Source organism: Notolabrus celidotus, chromosome 12 (genome assembly GCF_009762535.1).
Source record: "Notolabrus celidotus isolate fNotCel1 chromosome 12, fNotCel1.pri, whole genome shotgun sequence".
Classification (NCBI taxonomy): domain Eukaryota; kingdom Metazoa; phylum Chordata; class Actinopteri; order Labriformes; family Labridae; genus Notolabrus; species Notolabrus celidotus.
The window spans coordinates 22,355,527-22,369,612 of record NC_048283.1 but is presented as its reverse complement, the minus strand read 5'-3'; the positions used below and the strand labels follow the sequence as shown (position 1 = coordinate 22,369,612).

At 45.5% G+C, this 14,086-nt stretch overlaps 2 protein-coding genes across 2 annotated transcripts in view; one reads left to right on the top strand and one right to left on the bottom strand.

Annotated features, from left to right (window-relative positions):
* LOC117823021 (oxysterol-binding protein-related protein 10-like) overlaps positions 1–5,941 on the bottom strand; it is a 19,188-nt gene extending 13,247 nt beyond the window's left edge. The window contains exons 1-4 of the mRNA XM_034698041.1: positions 5,827–5,941; positions 5,429–5,659; positions 1,272–1,450; positions 564–637 (exon numbers count right to left, since the gene is read on the bottom strand). Coding sequence (XP_034553932.1) covers positions 564–637; positions 1,272–1,450; positions 5,429–5,652 — 477 coding nt within the window. The 5' untranslated portion in view covers positions 5,653–5,659; positions 5,827–5,941. The remainder of the gene's footprint in view (positions 1–563; positions 638–1,271; positions 1,451–5,428; positions 5,660–5,826) is intronic.
* Positions 5,942–6,860: 919 nt separating this feature from the next.
* Positions 6,861–12,858, top strand: gpd1l (glycerol-3-phosphate dehydrogenase 1 like). The gene is made up of 8 exons (XM_034698048.1): positions 6,861–7,069; positions 8,060–8,237; positions 8,563–8,703; positions 8,885–9,023; positions 10,772–10,884; positions 11,019–11,255; positions 11,554–11,660; positions 12,099–12,858. The coding sequence occupies exons 1-8, from the start codon at positions 7,026–7,028 to the stop codon at positions 12,193–12,195; spliced, it is 1,056 nt and encodes a 351-aa protein (XP_034553939.1). The 5' UTR covers positions 6,861–7,025; the 3' UTR covers positions 12,196–12,858.
* The last annotated feature ends 1,228 nt before the right edge of the window (positions 12,859–14,086 follow it).

The following is a 14,086-nucleotide window of genomic DNA, read 5'->3' as shown; positions in this document are numbered from 1 at the left end:
AGGTCAGACTTTGCAGAGCTCTCTCTGTATGACTCAGATTATAAATAAATCACTCTCTCCATGTCTCCTCTTCTTGTCTCCTCTCCTCTACATCAAACCTTCAGTCGCAGCCAAAGTTCCTCGAAGTGCACCGCGACAGGAAGCTCCAGCGAGTGTTTGTTCAGCCTCAGAGGAGCAGAGCCGGAGGAATCAGATGAGCTCAGCAGAATAAAGTAGCTGAACGTGGATGGGATGGAAAGTCTGGATCCATTAAATCCAAAAGAGACGCTGTCTGTCTGACCGAGCACTTCTCTGAAGAGATGTGATTCAATAACCAGGCGGACAGGAGAGGAGGATCAATGCGGTCCAACGTCTGAATACCAGTTTAGAGTCCAGACACTCAAAGAACAACAGAACAGAACAGAACAGAACAGAAGAAAATATCCTCCACCCTCCGCCCGCCGAATAACACAGCCCAAATATAACTTTAACATCATATGTGGTGTGTGTGTGTGTGTGTGTGTGTGTGTGTGTGTGTGTGTGTGTGTGTGTGTGTGTGTGTGTGTGTGTGTGTGTGTGTGTACCTTGCTGTCAGAGTGGCGTCTGGAGCACAGTTGTAGCTGAGTCATCCATAACTCCTGCTGCTGAGCGTCCAGAGCTGACAGAGAGAAGACCACACAGTCAGAGTGAGTGTGTATGTGTGTGTGTGTATGTGTGTGTGTGTGTGAGAGAGAGTGTGTGTGTGAGTATTGTGATGTAATGCTGTCAGGTTTGTGACCTCTTATCAGGATTTATTTTAAATCCTCTTATCTCTCTCTGTTTTTATAAACTTCTCCCTCTGTTTTTATAAAGTTCTCTCTCTCTGTTTTTATAAACTTCTCCCTCTGTTTTTATAAAGTTCTCTCTCTCTGTTTTTATAAACTTTATAAAAACTTTAAACACCGCCGTGTGTTCTGACTGCAGCCTGATATTACTTTAATGAAGGATGAGAGGACAAAGACTTTATGCATCCTCCAGGAGGAGTCTGTCAGGACCAATCAGGATGAAGAGGCTGCCACTTTCACTGCTGCAGGCGGGACACTGAGACCTCTAAAGATACAACCTGAGTCCCATCCTGCAGTGTGAACCAGGACTGGACCCTCTGACCCTTATTGGTGGTAAGTAAAGTCTCGACAGACCGAGCGACTGCAGCTCTATGACCAGAGCGAAGACCAGCAGCGCCACCTTCAGTTCACCTGTCACACAGCTCTGACAGAGACCAAGTATCGAACCTGGAAGAGAAGGACTCTCACCTCTGAGTTTGTACGAGTCTCCAGACGTAGACCTGATCGTGAACGTGTACTGAGACTCTTCGCTGGAGACCACCAAGGCCCCGAGGAGGGGCAAGAACCCTCGGGGGGGTCGCTGGTTCTTACTGATTTCATTCAGATGGTACTGAAGCTGACCGGCCTCAGGGTCCAGAACAAAATACCTACAGGACAAAAAGAGAGAGAGACGGAGAGGAAGAGAGAGATTGAACAATCACACGAAGGATGTGGACTCTGTGGCTCTTTCAGTTCTTGAGCCTGAACAGTCTGGATTCAGACTCAGGATGAAACTCTGGATTCAGGTTCACCTCCTGTGGTGATGACACTAACTGTAACAATGTGAAGTGTATGAGCGCATAGAGTCTGATATGAGGAAGTTAGAATGAGAGGGATGAGTACAGCTCTTCATGATGCTTTTTCTTGGTCCAGTACTCGATCAATACTTTGATCAAATTTAAGAAGAGTAAGAGTCTGAGAAGGGTTCTGGTCTCTGTCTGTAGTCTGAGTAGCATCAACCAATCAGGTGTCAGCAGGCTTTGGTGTGCGCAGGAAAAACAGTCTGTATGGAGAGCAAAAGCAGGAGGAACACACTTGATGACGGCTCCCATGGTTGTTAATCTGAGGAGGATTTATTTATCTATATAAACAGATATCTGAATGAAGAGCAGCTAACAATCTGTTCTAGATCAAACATTTACACTGAGACAAAAATCTGCTTGATGCTGTGTCACTAAAAACAATCAGCGTTTAGATTTCCTGACTTCCTGAAAAAATCATCAAAAACCCCCCAAAATTATTTATAAAGCTTTAACTAAACACAGCTCAGTCACTAACAGTCCCCCACTCCTCCTGTCTGATTCCAGTCTCCTTGCTGCTGTGATTCACAGCCCTGACAGTCACAGATGGAGGAGAGGAGAGGCCGGACGTGTGGAGGAGGACGTCTACAGGAACATGTTTTGATAACCTTAGACTGAGACCTGCAGACAGGACCTTAGGCTGAGAGCTGCCAGCAGAACCTTAAATTCAGACCTGCAGACAGGACATTGGAGTGAGGGCTGCAGACAGAACCTTACACTGACAGCTGCAGACAGAACCTTAGACTGAGCTGCAAACAAAACCTTACACTGAGATCTGTCAACAGAGCCTTAGACTGAGAGCTGCAGACAAGACTTTAGACTGAGAGCTGCAGACAGAACATTAGACTGACAGATGCAGACAGAAACTTAGACTGAGAGCTGCAGACAGAACCTTACATTCAGACCTGCAGACAGAACCTTACATTAACAGCTGCAGACAGAACCTTAGACTGAGAGCTGAAGACAGAACCTTATACGACTGAGAGCTCTAGACAGAACCTTAGACTACATCCAAACAGAACCTTAGACTGAGAGCTGCAGACAGAACCTTACATTCAGACCTGCAGACAGAACCTTAGTCTGAAAGCTTCAGACAGAACCTTAGAATGAGAGCTGCAGACTGAACCTTAGACTGAGAGCTGCAGTCAGAAGCTCAGACTGAGAGCTGCCGACAGAACCTTGCACTGAGACCTGCAGATGGAACCTTACAGTAACAGCTGCAGACAGAAGCTCAGACTGAGAGCTGCAAACGGAACCTTAGACTGAGAGATGCAAACGGAACCCTAGACTGAGAACTGCAAACAGAACCTTAGACTGAGAGCTGCAAACAGAACCTTATACTGAGAGCCGCAAACAGAACCTTATACTGAGAGCTGCAGACAGAAACTTACACTGAGAGCTGCAGATAGAAGCTCAGACTGAGAGCTGCAGACAGAACCTTAGACTGAAAGCTGCAAACCCAACCTTCGGCTGTTCAGTGGCTTTAATATAAAGCACCATCATTATTATAATCCCATTCACACAGCGCTTTCACAGCTATAAGGGGAGTTTGGGTTTCAGTGTGTCTTCCCAGGACACGTCGTCATGTGGACAGCCTTAGTGGGTCAGACTGAGTCGTTCATGAAGGCTGCTCTCTTGACAGCTGTGTCCAGATTTAGCCGTCTGCCCTAAATCTATTCTTCTGTTCCAGCTCAGTCCAGCTGGTGGCAGTAACGCTACTCTGAGCTGGTTCAAGCACCAACAGATAAACATGAGACCCGCTCCCCCTCTCTACTATCAGTAAGAACCAAGGAGCAGCCTCAGGTGTTCAAAATGAAGCTGATGCTTATGTGCAAAAATCCTGCAGTTCCTCAAGTGTCCACTAAAAGTGGTCTCCAAAGCCAACGTAACCCCAACCCAGATCAGAGGTCATCAAGACCGATCAAGACAAAAGAGTGGCTCTGAATGAAAACCAATCATAGGACTGAAGAACCGAATAAAAGAAAAACTGCACGACTGCAGATGAGAACAGAGGAGAACACAGGAAGAGAACACAGAAGGAGAACAGAGGAGGAGAACAGAGGAGAACAGAGGAGGACACAGGAGGAGAACAGAGGAGGAGAACACAGGAGGAGAACACAGGAGGAGAACAGAGGAATAGGGCACAGGAGGAGAAGAGAGGAGGAGAACACAGGAGGAGGACACAAGAGGAGAACACAGAAAGAGGACTCAGGAGGAGTACACAGGAGGAGAACAGAGGAGGAGGATCATTTTGACCAAACCTTAGAACCTTCCTCAGGATTGCACTGTGGAGCTTTTTGAAATGAAGAATGATTCGTATGGTTTGAAATGTTCTCTCGCACAAACTTCATCATGGCCTACAGAGACTCAGTGTGCAGCCTGAGAGAACATGAGGTGGTCTGCAGAGGAACAGGAGTCTGTCCACAGACCGGCAGAGTGACAGAGTGATAACTACAACACTGAACTGTCAGTATGAGACCAGAGAGAACCTGCAGCATCTGATCTGTCCTTAGGCTCACTCACAAACACACACTCTAAAGAACACACGTATATTCATATCAGCCTTTAAAGAGGGGATACATAACCTGCTGAGACACAAACACACACACACACACACACACACACACACACACACACACACACACACACACACACACACACACTAATTTCTCTTGTGTTTCTGAGTGCATTAGCCAAATACAGCACTGAGTGTGTGTGTGTGTGTGTGTGTGTGTGTGTGTGTGTGTGTGTGTGTGTGTGTTTGCTTGGCAGGAAGTAAGTACACCACACACTGTCAAAGTGTGATCACGGATCTCATTACACGTTTGGATGCATTTCCCATCGATCCACTCGGACAGTCAGAGAGAGAGAAGAGAAGAGGAGGAGGAGGAGGATGAGGAGAGGAGGAAGAGGATTAGGAGAGAAGGAGGAGGAGGATGAGGGGGAGGAGGAGGAGGATGATGAGGGGGAGTAAGTATTGAGATGCAGGAGAGGAGTGCAGGGCTTTCCTGGATGACTCACTCAGTGTTTCTGGGACTCCCACCCGACAGGTCCATCTGAGCTTATTCACTTGTCTGCAGGAGATTATGAATGTACACACACACATACACACGCATACATACATACACAGACAGACAGACAGACAGACAGACAGACAGACAGACAGACAGACAGACAGACAGAGACAGACACACACACACACACACACACACACACACACACAGGGATGGAGATCATCTGATCTCTTTAAATCTGTGTATAGATTCTGGATGCTGCTTCAGGTTATCTGAGAGCAGCTGACCTTGGAGGAATGTTGATTGATGAATGAATTATTGACTAAATCTGAATTTATGTTTAGAGAGATGTTTTTTAATCTCTGCAGCTTTCAGCGTTCATGTGGGGACATCATATTTACTCAATTCATATTGTTACAGGCTCAGATATTACTAAAATATCCTCTCTATTACCACAGTGTTTAAGCTGTGGGTGTATTTAAGAGATCACAGTGCTCACTCAAAATATCCTCTACCTTTAAAAAAATGAAACTTTACACCAGCTGAGCTGTGCTGATGAGACATGAACTTCTCTATAGAGCAGGAAACTTTAAAACAGAAAGTAAAAGATCTTCCTGCTGATCACAGCTAATGATGGTGTGCATGTGACAGAGTGAGTGGGAGACAGCTGATCCAGTAGGAGCTTATATAAGACCATCATTAAATTTACATATAGAAGCTTTAACTCCACAAAGAGCAAAGAACCTCCTCTGACCCTCCCTCAGGTACCCACCTGCTCTGCCAGCCCTTGAACAGGTTGGTGTACTTCTTCAGGACCCCCTCCAGGTGTCGCTTACTGCGGGCCGGGTCGAGGTGCGGGGGGACCGGTCGTGAGTCGCTGTCCCCGGACCCAGACCCCCCTCTGCGCTCCGGATCAGCCAGGCCGACCTGCTGCATCTGCTGCCGCCTGCAGGAGCTCCCACCCGGCTTCTCCTGCTGCGAGGACCGGCTCATCATCCTGCTGCTGAGAGGGGGGGAGAGGAGAAGGGGTGAGGAGGCTCCTCAGCCGTAAACAAGATGAGGAGGAGATGAGGAGGAGGAGGAGGAGGAGGAGGAGGAGTGGAGGAGGAGGAGGAGGAGGAGGCGAGGCGCGGCGTGGAGAGGAGAGGAGAGGAGGAGGTTTAAACTCACAGATTGAGGTGTTTTTCAAAGTGATGTTAGATCAGAGAGGAAGATCTCCTCCAGCCTGTTCCGACTCTGTGACACACAGAAGGGATATTCCGACTGTTTTACTGCGGAGCTCTCTCTCTCTCTCTCTCTCTCTCTCTCTCTCTCTCTCTCTCTCTCTCTATCTCTCTCTCTCTCTCAGTGACGTTACTGCGTTTTTTATTTTGGAAATCCCGGGTTGGTCACTCCCCCTCAGCCCGGGATACTCCCCCCTCAGCAGGACACACACAACAATGCAGCAGAAACATAGAGAGCACTTCTGAGGCTCTATGACATAATAACACGATCCTGGCTTTAAACACACATGAACACACTCAGATCAACATGAGGATTATTGTGATTGTTGTGATACCTGCAGGACTGAACATGTTTACATGTTGAGCTCATCTGATGTAGACTGGCAACAGAAACAGGACTACATGTCAGCTGTATGAGTTTCATCACAGAGCCTTGACATGTCAAAGCACAGAGACTGGAATAGATAGACTTTATTAATCCAGGACAGGTGGACAGCAGCAGGTTAGCAGATATAAAGCTTCAGAAACATCAAAACACAGGAAATTAACCCTTTAAACACACTATTTCCTGTTGAGATCAGTTTTGTGGGATTTAGATCCTCAGAGTTTTGTTTTAATGATGAAATAAAACTATTATTAAGAATGCAAACTAACTAAACAAATGATCATAACATCAACACACTGCACAAACCTTTTAAACTGTACAGACTATATAATTAAAGATAACTGTGATCCCTCTCCGCAGACAAGATCACAGCAGCCTCCTGAGTGTAACCTGTCCTCTCTCCTGTCAGAGGAAGAAGAGCAGCTTCATCATAGTCTGTATTTGACCACGTGATCTCTGCTGTAGGATCCACGTCACCATCATGCTCCATCATGAAGGTATATAACAAAAGATGCCATCCATAATTCATGAAGCCAGCCTGTTATGTAATCTCCAGTGACGTCATCTTTTCCTAAAGCCTACAACTCCCTGAAGGCGTCTCTGCGACGCGAGGTGACATCATCAGCAGGAGACGCTCGTTGCCCGGGATCATCGCGTCCCCGTTCTGTCGCTGTACTGCAGAGTGTGTGAGGAGGATATATGTGTGTGTGGAAGTGTCACAGGTGTTTCTGCAGGTAACACTCACACACACTCTCAGAGAGATGGCCGCTCCGTTAAAAGTGTGTATCGTCGGCTCTGGAAACTGGTAGGTGATGATGAAGAGGAGGAGGAGGAGGAGGAGGAGGAGGGTGCTTCTAGGTACATGATGAACAGCTGGGACTTGGTTGTTGTTCTACCTGTGAATGCACGCGCTGTTCCAGGTTTGGCTGCATGCATGAGTGTGTGTGCTGCAGGTGAACTCAGGGACAGGTGCAGAGTCACTCAGAGAGTTAAAGAACACGGTGAGGTTTTCTGGAGGATGCATGGTCATATGTAATGATTAAACCCTCCATGATGAGCCTGCTTGTTCAGTTTGTCTGAAGGAGGTTAAATTTAAAGATCAGAGATGTTAGGATGAAGCTTCTGCTCTCTGAGCTTCAGTCTGTTCTCAGAGAGAAGCTCAATGTGCCTCAAGTCTTATTGAACATCATCAATAAAGAGACAGGCAGCATGTCCCTGTAACACAAAATATAAACAATATTCAATCTCATTGTTCTCATGGACTCCTAATCTGCAGAGAGACAGCATGATTCTCAGAATAAAGGTGTAATAAAGATTCAGACTCTGAACACAATATATATTAAAATACATGTAAACACAGCAGATGTCTAACATGAGTCTGGTTCTGTTGGAGGTCTCTGCCTGTTAGTGTTTCAGTCACACTGTTCCATAGTCTCTGCTGACTGTTCTCTGATTATTAGAATCGTAGTTTTACTCCAGCAGATATTTTCATGACACCGAGTCCTCTCACTCAAACGGATCAGTGTTCAGGTCCACAGGAGGGATACCACAGAGCAGGGAAGGATGAGTTTGTCCTCTCAGCCTCACATGATCAGGACTTGGGTCTTTAGTTCCAGACCTGACTCTGAGTGTCTGTCTGCAGCATCTTTACCCACAGCTGCTACCACAGAAAGTTCTCTGAGTCTCTGTCGTGCATCATTCAGTCAGAGTGAAGCCTCTCCTGTACATTATGTGTGACACAGCCCCCCTTGCAGCTCTTAGTGTGTGTGTTTTCTGACCACCTCTGTGGTTCCAGGGGCTCGGCCATCGCCCGGATCATCGGGAGTAACGCCACGGCGCTGCAGTGTTTCGCCTCCACCGTGAAGATGTGGGTATACGAGGAGAACATCAATGGCAGGAAGCTGACCGACATCATCAACACGGAGCATGAGAACGTCAAATATCTGCCAGGGTACAAGCTGCCCGAGAACGTGGTGAGGAGAAGGAAGAGGAGGAGGAGGAGGAAAAGGAGGAGGAGGAGGAGGAGGAGGAGGAGGAGGAGGGGTAGGGGTAGTAGGAGGGTGTAACATCCTGAGATCATGAACCATGGGTCTGTTAAACTCTGTGAAGCTGACGGTGTCACACCAGATAACACCGACAGCAGAGAGAGCGAAGCTTCCTCTGATACACAAGTGTCAATAATGTGAAGTAATTAAACATCAGACGAGCAGATGTATGTGTCGTGGTGTGTCTCGGTCTAAGTCTTCAGACTAACCCTGCTCGGGCTGACCTCAGATCCTCTCTCTCTGTCCTCTGCAGGTTGCAGTCCCTCGGCTGTGCGACGCCGCGGAGGGAGCAGACCTGTTGGTGTTTGTGGTTCCTCATCAGTTCATCAGGAAGCTGTGTGACGAGATGTCGGGCTGTGTGTCCTCCAGAGCTCGAGGGATCACGCTCATCAAGGTGGAGACGTGTTCGAATCCCTTACACCAACTCTCTTCCTTAGGAGGTGAAACACTCCTCCCTCACACACCTCTCTCCTGCAGGCTGCTCTCCTTACTGTGTGTGTGTGTGTGTGTGTGTGTGTGTGTGTGTGTGTGTGTGTGTGTGTGTGTGTGTGTGTGTCTCTTTCTCTCTCTCTCAGGGTATAGACGAGGGTCCTGAAGGTTTGAAGCTGATCTCTGACATCATCAGGGAGAAGATGGGGATCGACGTCAGCGTCCTGATGGGAGCGAACATCGCCAACGAGGTGGCCGCTGAGAAGTTCTGTGAGACCACCATCGGTGAGACGGAGTCTGATTATAGCTCCACACAGCGCGCTGACACACAGGAAACACAAAAACAACAACAACAACAACATGAGAGCAACACAGGAAGTCAGACAGAGAGGACAAATACAAACTGTGAAAGAAGAGAAATCAGTCAGAGAGAAATCAAAGCTAGACTGAAGAGCTGGAAGGAAGGACAGGGAGGAGAGTGACTGAAGAGAGGAGAGAGCAGTTAGAGATCAAACTAATAAAGAGGAAACACTATAAAAGATAAAAGATATAAAATCAGGTAAAATTAAATAGTCATGAGAGCAACAATAAAAGAGAGAGAGAGATTTCAAACAATAGAAAAGATAACGTTAATAAAAAAAGACCTCTGTGGTTCAGTCTGTCTGGACCATAGACTGTATATAGTATATAATATACAGCGTTGCTTTGCCTTTTACCATTGTATGGTTTTGAAGCCAAAATATCCTGTTCCAGAGCGCTGCCATCTTTTACATTTTTTGCAGCCAGAGTCTAAAGAATTTGTGTGTTTCCATGGTAACAAGCTCTGCCCTACAGTGTACGGTCTGGAGGTCCTACAGAGTTTCTCTCTACGCAGCTGTCAATCAAATAACCCCAGATTTAAAATTCCGTTTTTTAAAGGCACTATGAGGAGTTTTTCACCAGCTGAGAAACAGACTGAAACCAACACTGATGTCTCGTTATGACCTTTTAAAAGCAAACAAAACCATAAACAACAACACTGATACCTTCTCTGTTGTCATTTTTAATGCCTTTAAACCACTCAGAGGGGGTAGATGTCAGACCACATGATCGACATTTGGCTTTAAAAACATAATTTTTCGGCTGTTTTCATGGCAAATAATCACATCGAGTGATAAATCTGGCTGTTAAAAGACAGCAGGGTGAGGTTTTTGTTGATAACACTACGTTTGCATGTACAAAACAAGAGATAAGAGGTATCACTTTGTCCACAATAGGGCGCCAAAATTGATGTAAATCAAAAGTTCCTCACAGCAGCTTTAACCTCTAATATCTAACGAAAAAATAAACTTTTCAGGAAAAAGAGGCCTTGAACACAAAACAGTCAAATAATAACTACATCACAGCATACGGATGTGAGAAACATTCGTACCACGTGTATTTATTTTTTAAAGTTTGACCGCAGCCCCATTCAAATGAATGGGGGAGACAGAGTTTTTGACCTATACTGCGGCCAGCCACCAGGGGGGAGCAGTTTTTGTGGCAGCCTCACTTCGAGCTGAGTGAGATGATATCCATTTTATATGCTATCTATGGTATGAATGTAAACTGACTTCAGATCAGTCAGGGAACTTTATTTTGAAATTCTGCGGGAAGTCTCATTTTTGGTTTGTGAAGTTAAAAGTTAGAAACAGTCATGTTGAAGATGATGATGAAGAGCAGTCTGTGTGATGTTGATGATGATGATGATGTTGATGATGATGATGATGATGAAGAGCAGTGTGTGTGTGTGTGATGATGATGATGTTGATGATGATGAAGAAGAGCAGTGTGTGTGTGTGTGATGATGATGATGTTGATGATGATGATGATGATGATGATGATGAAGTGCAGTGTGTGATGATGATGATGCAGAGCAGTGTGTGTGTGTGTGGGTGTGTGATGATGATGATGATGATGACGATGATGATGAAGAGCAGTGTGTGTGTGTGTGTGTGATGATGATGATGATGATGATGATGATGATGATAATGAAGAGCAGTGTGTGTGTGCAGGCAGCAGAGTGCTGGAGAACGGGCTGCTGTTCAAAGAGTTGCTGCAGACTCCGAATTTCAGGATCACCGTGGTGGACGACGCAGACACGGTGGAGCTGTGTGGAGCTCTGAAGGTAAACACAAACGCACGCACACGCACACACACACACACACACACACACACACACACACACACACACACACACACACACACACACACACACACACACACACACAAATATTAACAAGCGTCCTCTCTGTGTCTCAGAACATCGTGGCGGTGGGAGCAGGTTTCTGTGACGGGTTGCAGAGCGGTGATAACACTAAAGCGGCGGTGATCCGTCTGGGTCTGATGGAGATGATTGCCTTCGCCAAACTCTTCTCCAAGAACGGATCTGTCTCCACGGCGACCTTCCTGGAGAGCTGTGGCGTGGCCGACCTCATCACGACGTGCTATGGCGGCAGAAACAGACGAGTGGCCGAGGCATTCTCCAGGACAGGGAAGGTGAGGTCCTGATCAAACATGTCTGCTGTGACTCTGTGACTCCTCACACCTTCACTCATAGACTTCATGTCTCCTCGTGTCTCCTCGTGTCTCCTCATGTCTCTTCGTTCTCCTCGTGTCTCCTCGTGTCTCCTCGTGTCTCCTCATGTCTCCTCATGTCTCCTCATGTCTCCTCGTGTCTCCTCGTGTCTCCTCGTGTCTCCTCGTGTCTCCTCGTGTCTCCTCATGTCTCCTCATGTCTCCTCATGTCTCCTCATGTCTCCTCATGTCTCTTCGTTCTCCTCGTGTCTCCTCTCAGAGCATCGAGCAGCTGGAGCAGGAGATGCTGAACGGTCAGAAGCTGCAGGGTCCGGCCACCTCAGCCGAGGTCTACCACATCCTGAGACAGAGAGGCCTGGTGGAGAAGTGAGTAATCACTCTGTCTTTACCTGAGACTCACCTGAGAGTTTCATACTGTGAGGAGAACTTCAGAGCATGTTTACACTTTAAATAACTCTGACTCTTCAGGGAATACACTGCTGAGAAGTCAGAGAGGTCTCTGAGGTCAAAGGTCACTCGGGTGTCTTTAACCTGTTTCTTCACACACCTTGTTCAATGGCTCACAGGTGTGTGATGTTTGTTTAGCTCAGACCTCTTCACTCTGCAGCCGTGAATCAGAGCAACCTTCTGAGTCTGCAGAGAAACACCGTCAGGATGTGTTCAATGTTCAGGCGTTAAAGTGGGCAGAGCTTCTACAGAGAGGAATAACCCTTAAACACTGGCTCTGATAGCGCCCCTTTTTGCTCCTCCTCCTCCTCCTCCTCCTCCTCCTCCTCCTCCTCCTCCTCCTCCTCCTCTCTGCAGGTTCCCTCTGTTCACGGCCGTGTATCAGATCTGTTTTGAGGGACGGTCGGTCTCAGAGATGATCTCCTGCCTGCAGAGTCACCCGGAGCACATGTGAGCTGAGGAGGAGGAGCTGAAGGGATCCGTCTCTACCTTCAGAGTGAATCACACTGATCAGGGCTGTGTCAGGGTGTGTGTGTGGTCAGCTGTGTGTCGTTACCTGCTCTCAGATCTTCACCTGAAGAGATTTGTGTGTTCATACCTGCCAGAGAGTATCACCTAACCTGAGAGTTTAGACTCCAGTCTCTTTGAACTCCAGCTGCTCAGATTGAATCTGATTTTAAAGATAACCCTGACCTTTTACATTTTTTAAAGGTTTGTGACCAAACGTGTTAAATATCCTTTCTACCTGACACACACACACACACACACACATAGTCGTCCTGCAGCGACGTTCATCAGTTTGTAAAAGGAGCCGGTGAAGACCTGTGCACACCTGTTCTCTCTGTTTCTGTCTGATGCCATTTCCTGTTCTGCAGCAGAGCAGCTCTCTAAAGGGTTAATAAAGGTTTAGTTTAACTCCACCTCAGGTAACAGCCTCAGGTAAACAGAAGTCTCTTCCTGACACGTCTTTCAGTAAACTGCCTCATGAACAGATCATACCTGTAATCCTTCAGTTTGTTAAATGTATTACTGCCTTCTGAACCAGCGTACGTGTTCACACAGTGTTTCTGTAAACTGTTGCCAAGTCAAAGAATCTTCATAAAACTTCTCAGAGCACTGTGTCTGTTCTGCGTCCTTCACATGATGCACTTTGTGATGCACGTTTACTCAGCTCTGTATCAGCTGAGGGAGCTAACACCACTAACACCTGACCAACCAGAGAGGCTACTGCAGAGAAACTTCAGGCTGCAGAGAGATGACAACAAAGGAGGATTCAAAACAAGATGGAGCAGGAGAACATGTAGAGAAATTAAATATCATAACAGGAAGGATTACAAATGTAGAGAAATCATGAAGATGATATAAACACAAAACACATTTTTAAAAAAAAGTACAGGAAAGAGATGAAAGCTGATGTCATTTGCAGTCCTTACACTGCAAAAACTCAAAATCTTACCAAGTGAAATTGTCTCTTTTTTAGTCAAAATGTCTTATCCCACTTAATTTAAGTTAAATTTACTTAACAAGTAACATTTGAGCAAGATAGAGGGACTTGTTTTAAGACAATGCATCTTAAATATCTTGTTAAGTCAAACAATCTTGAAATTATATTGTTTTGAGTTGTAATTTAGAAGAAACAAGGTTTATTTTACATTTCATACATTTTTCAAGCTGAGATCTTATTTGTAGAGGACTGATAATCTTGATTTAAGACAAACACTTTACTTGATTTAAGTAAATGCATTTCATTGGAGAATCTATCAGAAAACAGCTCCATTGATAAAAGAAAGAAAGAAAGAAAAGGGTTTTTTTTAAGGGTGTGTTACAGTTTTCAGGCACTGTTTCTTCTAAATCAGATAAAAATGTACATCCTCAAACTACACGAACAGGATGAAACACCTACTTTTGAGCATAGCTGGCTTATCCTAAAAAACAACATGACTGAATATTAGTATAGCCAGCAAACTATGAGAAGACATTATATCTCAAAATGCTCAAATTAAACTTTGTAATCTTATTTCAAGTACAAGATGGTCTTAAACCTAGAGAAGTGTTGGTATAATACAACTCAAATTAAGGTAAATATATCTCAAATGAAGAAGTTGACATGAAATATAATTGTGCAAAAATCTATTTTGTAGTGAAAAAATAGTTGTTAGCATTCCTGGAATATTCTGAGACACTAAGCTTTAAAATACTGGTAAAATATTGCTTAAAATGAGTTTTCCCTGTTAATTTTAAGATCACAGTTTTCTAAATATTATGTCTTATTTTAAGAAATCTTACCAAGCTAATTTTTACTTGTTCTATTGGCAGATTTTTTTTTGCCTTTTTCAAGGTGAAGA